The 7,115-nt window shown below is 35.9% G+C and overlaps 1 protein-coding gene across 1 annotated transcript; it reads left to right on the top strand.

Annotated features, from left to right (window-relative positions):
- Positions 1 to 462: 462 nt before the first annotated feature.
- On the top strand, positions 463 to 4,219 carry LOC140990604 (protein terminal ear1 homolog). Its single transcript, XM_073460381.1, has 5 exons — positions 463 to 1,381; positions 1,752 to 2,421; positions 2,603 to 2,722; positions 2,842 to 2,983; positions 3,697 to 4,219. The coding sequence occupies exons 1-5, from the start codon at positions 706 to 708 to the stop codon at positions 4,000 to 4,002; spliced, it is 1,914 nt and encodes a 637-aa protein (XP_073316482.1). The 5' UTR covers positions 463 to 705; the 3' UTR covers positions 4,003 to 4,219.
- The last annotated feature ends 2,896 nt before the right edge of the window (positions 4,220 to 7,115 follow it).

Raw genomic sequence — 7,115 nt, 5'->3', positions numbered from 1 at the left:
ACATTTCAAATTTAAATTTATCGACTTACTGAATACTTCTATTGCAATTGTGGGTTATATATTTTTTATTATACGAAAATTTTTGTAAGACGGTATTACAAATCGATTTTGTGATACACATATTTTATTTGGATCATCTATGAAAAATGTTATTTTTTATGTTAAAATTATTGTTGATTATTTTAAAAATAAACAACTTTGACCTCACAAAATACCTATTGTTTTATATTATAATTTTGAGTAAAAATTTATGAGAAATTTTAAGATTTATACATAATGGAGTGTGGAGACCCTAGTCATTCATGAACAAACAAAAACCACTTTTTTGATAAAAAGTTATAATTTTTTTAGAAATAATTATTATTATTATTATTATTATTATTTTGGAAGCAATTGGATATTAGTTATTTATTTATGAAAGCAAACTCATGTAAAATAGGATACACCCATGATTTCTTCCCTCTCTATCTCACACACATACCAGTCCACGACTAGACAGAGAAAAGGATTCAATATAGGGTCGAGAGACTGAGAGAGAGAGAGATAGTCTACAGAGAGACAAGGAAAGAACTATGGGATATTTGCTGAATCTGAAGAACACAAGATTCTGAAGACAACTATTTATCCAACGTTTCTTTTAGCAGGAAAAAACTCGTCGGAAAATAAAATTTTTGTGTCGGTTTTAAAGTGAACCGGTTCCCGACGATGAACGAAGGGGGTTTCCCGAGTTTTGCGGCACACCATCTGGACCCCGATGCTCAAGAGTTTTTTCCGGCCATCGGGGTATGTTCTTTTCCAACCCAAGTTTACTGCCCGTACCCGCCTCCGGTGTACGACAGCATGGGATACCCGCCGCTACCGTTTTCTTCAGTACCGGCATATGTTAGCGTGCCCTCCGATCTCCCTCCGCCAGTTTCTTTACCTCCTTCCTTAGCCATGCCGTCCAGAACTCTGCTGCTGAGTTTGGTGACACCTTGCGTGACTGAATCGACGGTACGGCGTGAATTGGAAGTCTTCGGAGACGTGAGGTCGGTGGATATGGAGCGGCGGCGTGAGGGCTTGGTGACCGTCCATTTCTACGATGTTAGAGATGCGCAGGCGGCGTTGGTGGCTATTCATGATCAGCACATGCAGCAGCAATGCAGGCTGGGGCGCCACTACGAAGCCGTGCTGAATAATCCTTTGGGTTTGATGGCGGTTCCACCGCCGTTGCCACCTCCGGCTGCGCGTGGTCTAATTTCAGGACAAGTTGTGTGGGCCCAGTTTTCCACTCCAGTAACTTCGTCTCTTCCCGATGGAAACAATCAAGGCACACTTGTTATATTCAATGTTGATCCCGTCGTTTCGCCTACTTATCTCCGACAAATTTTCGAAGTATTTGGTATGATAATATGTTGATTCATCTCCTTTTTAGTTTATTATATCTAAATATTTCACTGCAAGATTCTTGATTGGAGACATTATTTTTCGTGTAGTATGTCTGTCCTAGTGTTTCTTGGATGTGTGTAACAGATGTTTCAAGTTGTGATAATCAAAGATTCATGAGATCTACTGAGATTTTGTGGGGCAAATTCTTGTTTCAAGTGTTCTTCTTGTTTGATGGATCGTTTTCTTGATTGCATTTATGTGAAAAAAGAAAATGTCTTTTGTGCCATTCTAAGTAGACCCAAGATTAATCAAACAGAGGTACAAAACTTGAATTTTTTCCGAATGCGGTGGTTCTTTTTTAATTAATTTGTTACGTCGTGAAGGGCCCATCAAGGAATTGAGAGAGACACCAAGGAAGAGGAACCAAATGTTCGTGGAGTTCTATGATGTTAGAAACGCGGCAAAGGCAATGGCGAGTATGAACGGAAAAGAAATTGGTGGCCAACAAATTGTTATTGAATTTAGTCGGCATGGTGGCCAAATCAAGAAATTTTCTAACTTCCCTCAAAATGGATTGCTCAGTTCTTCCACCAATAACTATGCATCATCAAGAAACTTGCTGCCACCACCGTCCCCGTCAACGCTACCTACGCCGCCTACAGAGCGGAGATTCTCCGGCAGATTTGCACCACCGCGCAGTTATCAGTCTAAAGTAATCCCGGGCGGGAGCTGCATAAGCAAGAGTTCCCGTGGATCGTCACTTCATGGATCAATGGCAGCTATTACCATTAGTGGATGTAATCCGAAGAGTTCGAGCATGAAGTCCAATTATAATTATAATTATAACAAGAAAAATATATCATGTACTGGTGGTGGAGATAATTTGAAGCCGGGCAAGGGTGGTGGCAAGCCGTGGAAGGGCGGCGAAGACGGCGGGAGACAGGGAAAGGATTATGATCCTCGTTTCATGATAAAGGTCGATGCAATAATGGAATCAAAGTATAGTGATTCTAGAACTACTGTCATGATCAAAAACATCCCCAACAAGTACAGGTAATCATCGCCTTGTCTTTCATCCATTCTTTCGAGCTTGCTTGCTTGTTCAGCCAAAATATTCTGATTCTACCATACCTATTATTCAAGAAAATATAAAAAAATATGAAACTAACGAGTAAAACCGAAATATCTATATATTCTATAATTATGTCTTAATATTAATATAATATATTGGCAGTCAAAAGCTACTACTGAACATGCTGGACAATCACTGCATTCACTGTAATGAGCAGATTGCCGACGGCGATGATCAGCCCTTGTCCTCTTACGATTTCGTCTATCTACCCATCGATTTCACGTAAGCCACGTCCATCTTTATAATATTTTTGCAGACTTTTTGAAATAAAATGTAATCTTTTAAAAATTTTAATTAGCATAATCTTTTCAAGAATTTCATGATCGTCATCTGGTTTACAGCAACAAATGCAACGTGGGATATGGGTTCGTGAACATGACTTCCCCGGTGGCAGCACTTAGACTGCACAAGGCATTTCATCATCAAAGCTGGGAAGTCTTCAATTCAAGGAAAATTTGTGATGTCACATACGCAAGATTACAGGTAATGACTTGTAATTAATGATGTGCTGTAGTTGATCGAGTTCTCAAACTTAAATTCTTACTTTATAGATAAAACGACGGTGATGGTTGGTAGGGTCAAATTCACATATAACGGGAGATGATTTTTTTCGCGGAAAAATAAATAACAGTGCCCATGCTTTGTGGAAAATTCACTTCTGATTTTTCCCTTATTCAACTCCTCCACAGAGTTTATCTTGGTAACTTCAAATTTGATATACAAATCAGTTTTTAAATCCATATTTATCTAAAAAGTATCAGTTAAGCTTGTAGAAAGTGAGAACAATGAGAAATTTGATAACAAAAATACAAACTATTATGATCTTATCAATTAACGAGGTTAAATTATCACTGAATCTCTTATCTAGAGTTAACACTCGTTGGATCTGATGTCCATTGACAATAAGAAAAGAACGAAATATCCATCAACTCCCAGCCATAATAAATTTTAAAATTTTACGTACTTTAATTGGTTTTAATATATTTAAGGGGGGTTTATTGTTTTTTATTTGGTAAATTTAAACTCACAGTTTATTGGATCAAGTTAGAATATGTTTTTTTTTACTAAAAAAGGAATATATATAATCATGTCAATAGCGGAATGATTAATTACGACTGATGGAAGATACAATATCAGACAGCAAATATTTCTAAGATTCTTGGTTTTGTGTGTGGGCATGGATGTTAACATTAAAGGGTTTGGAAGCATTGAGAGAACACTTCAAGAATTCGAAGTTCCCCAGAGATGCGGAGGAGTATATGCCGGTGGTGTTCATGCCGCCTAGGGATGGGTGGAGACTGACAGAACCGGTGCCAATATTTGTACATGCCGCCGTAGATCCATCAACATTTCCTTCATCTACACAGTCTACTTCTGTTGTCGCCAGTCCCAAGGATAATGAGTCAGAAATTCCAGCCACTGGATCAAATTACTACGAAGCTCCGATGAGGAAGGCCACGGTAGCGGTAGCAGCAGCGATCGCAGTGGAGAACAATGAATGAATGACTGCAAGACCAAGATTTAATCTATTATTTATGGCCTTGCTACTGAACGATGATGAAATAGCCGATCGATAGTGGATATGCATGCATGAACAACCCCAGTGATCAAACCCCGACCCGCGTAGGCTTTTGTGCTTGTACAATATTTACTTAGATTAATGTTTTTTTCTTTTTTTTTATTCTATTAGTCAGTCGGTCATGTATCTTCCTGCTTGCTTTGTAGCTGCCCCTTAGTTTAGGAAAAAATCTCGAAAAATATCGAGTTAGATGTTTTATCATGAANCAAAGTCTTTGCTTTTGAAAGTCTTTCCTTTTGAGGTGTTAATATCGTAAAACTGCCCGTGGTCATTTGCCTAACTGGCACCATGGAGGTCATTTGTCGACGTCGGCTCGAGACTCGAGTTGAGCCTTCTCCTGTCTTATTTAACTCGAGCCTTCTCCTGTCTTATTTAACACAAAAACTTGTGTGAGACGATCTCACGGGTCGTATTTTGTGAGACGTACTTTTTATTTGGATCATCCATGAAAAATTATTACTTTTTATGCTAATAGTATTATTTTTTATTGTGAATATCGGTAGGGTTGACCCGTGTCACAGATAAAGATTCCTGAGACCGTCTCACTAAAGACTTACTCCTCATTTAAGGGTATGTGAATTATCGGGTTAAATCGAGAAAATCGACTCAATCGGAAATTCGGTTTGATCGGTTCGGTTAATTATTTTTAAAAAATAAATATTGATCAAATCGGTTTGATATCGATTTTGAAAGTAAAATTTTTTTTAAAATTGATATTATGTATAATTATTACTTGGGGCGGATATTTTTCAATTTTTTTATTTAATTTTAAATATATCTCGGAAAAAAGTATTGGACTTTAAGTAAAGAGTATGTTAGGTCTCTTGTGATACGGTCTCATGAATCTATATCTGTGAGACGGGTCAATCCTACTGATATTCACAATAAAAAGTAATACTTTTAGCATAAAAAGTAATACTTTTTCATGGATGACCCAAATAAGAGATCTGTCTCACAAAATACGACCCGTGAGATCTTCTCACACAAGTTTTTATTTTAAGTAAAAGTCAAATTTTATTATTACAGGTATTATTTAACAACTTATCATTTTATTTTATTGAGTGTTTGTTGATATCCCCGGGATAGCCCGGGTCATGGGTTGTGCCCGGGTCAAAGGTATGAATTGCTCCCGAGCTTTTAGAAAAATTCCCGAGACAATTGGTAATGCCCCCATCGGTGCCTGGGTCATAGATGACCGGATATATTAAATAGATAGCCCAGATCAGGGCAGAATTGCATAAAGAGATCATAAGAAACAAGAGGCCCGAGCTCTCGGGCGGATTCCCGGCGATGACTCACTACCCGGGAAAGCCTCGATATGAGCACCACACTCGAGTGTACTAACAGAATAGGATATGGGTAGCCGTCCCATCTATGATATTCATCCAAGTGGTTAACAAAATCAGACAGGCGGGATGTGACTAGTATGATATTTGATATGTCAGGATATAAGGTACAATCAGCCGCCCTACTATAATTAATAGGTTGCACGAAGAACGAGGTAATCATTACTTCTCATACTATAAATACGACGAACGAGATCATCATTACTTCTCCTACTATAAATACCATGTTCTCTCTTTGCATTTATGATTCATTAATTTTATTACCTACATTTTTACACCAATATCACAACCATCACTGGTTACATTGGTTTTTTGCTTGAATCCTTCACAAACTTAAGCATCGGAGTGGCCACGTCGGACACCCATCTGGCGTCCATTCATGAGTTCATCTCCTTGTCTGCAGGTCACAGGGAAAGCCATATCTAACACTGCTCTTATTCCCTTCATTATCTTGATAGCAGATCCGGTGGAGCACCCAACCCGGCTCATCCATTTCACCAGGATCGCATCATTTGTATTTAATAAAATTATACGAGGATTGAAATTGTATGACAATAAACATATTCTCCATATACATCTCTACTCTGTTATCCATGTAAGTAAATTAGGATAAAAATAATTGGATTAAAATTACGAAAATATTTAGTTTTGTAATTGACAAAGTCTATGCTATATCAAAAGTTTTATTTTCAATATATCTATTCTATTTTATTAAAGTTGAGGACATGATAGTAACTACTTAGGAAGGACACCAAATTTTTCTTCTAATTTTACCCTTATATGATAATAATATTACATTTTTTTTAAAAATTTCAACACACTTTTAATTTTATTTTTTTATTTCAACAATTCAAATATCAATTTAATCACTTCACAATTTATCAAATTTCACTTTAGTCAATCGATAATAATAAGAAAAACTGTACACACACGCATCGCATGTACACATTAACTAGTTTATATAAGATGATGGATCAATAATCTCACTGTGAAATAAAAAAATATTAATAAACTTTATTTTAAATGTAAAAATTCTATTATTTTTGGGCCAAGCCCCTCAGGAATCTGTCCCAGGGTAAGAACTTGCCCTTTACTGTTGGTAGTGTTGGGCCCATCTCCAGCCCATTCCATCATAAGACTATGATTCCTAGATCAATCATAAAATTAAAAGTTCCCTACATTTTCTCTATCAATACCTACCAAAATATCATTTTCACCCTTCGTTCTTCCAACGAAATGCTGCTGTCTTCGACGACTCCAGCACTCCTAAACAATGTTTTCATAACCGTACTTATAAGTAAACCGATTTATTTTGAAAAGATAAGATCGATTGAAACCGATAGTCGGACCGCAATATATAAAATAATAATATAATATCATAAATAATATATTTTAATTTATAAAATTTTAAATATGTGTATAAGTAATAAAAAAATATATTGATTTAAGTTTAAAATTATGTATATAAACATAAAAAAAAATATTTACCAAAATTTAAAAACTAACTATATACAGATATTCAAAATATTAATTATAGTTATATAAATTTTTAAAATAAAACATAAATTATATTACTACTAAAACAATAATTTTAGCAAAATCCAAATTCCAAATAATTGTGTATATGTATAACAAAATATTAAATCTAATATTTAAAAAATTAATTTTAAAATAAATTGGAAAACCGGTT

Source organism: Primulina huaijiensis, chromosome 12, assembly GCF_012295235.1.
Source record: "Primulina huaijiensis isolate GDHJ02 chromosome 12, ASM1229523v2, whole genome shotgun sequence".
Lineage (NCBI taxonomy): Eukaryota > Viridiplantae > Streptophyta > Magnoliopsida > Lamiales > Gesneriaceae > Primulina > Primulina huaijiensis.
Note: the sequence above shows the minus strand (reverse complement) of the source record. Positions and strands in the feature narration are given on the sequence as shown.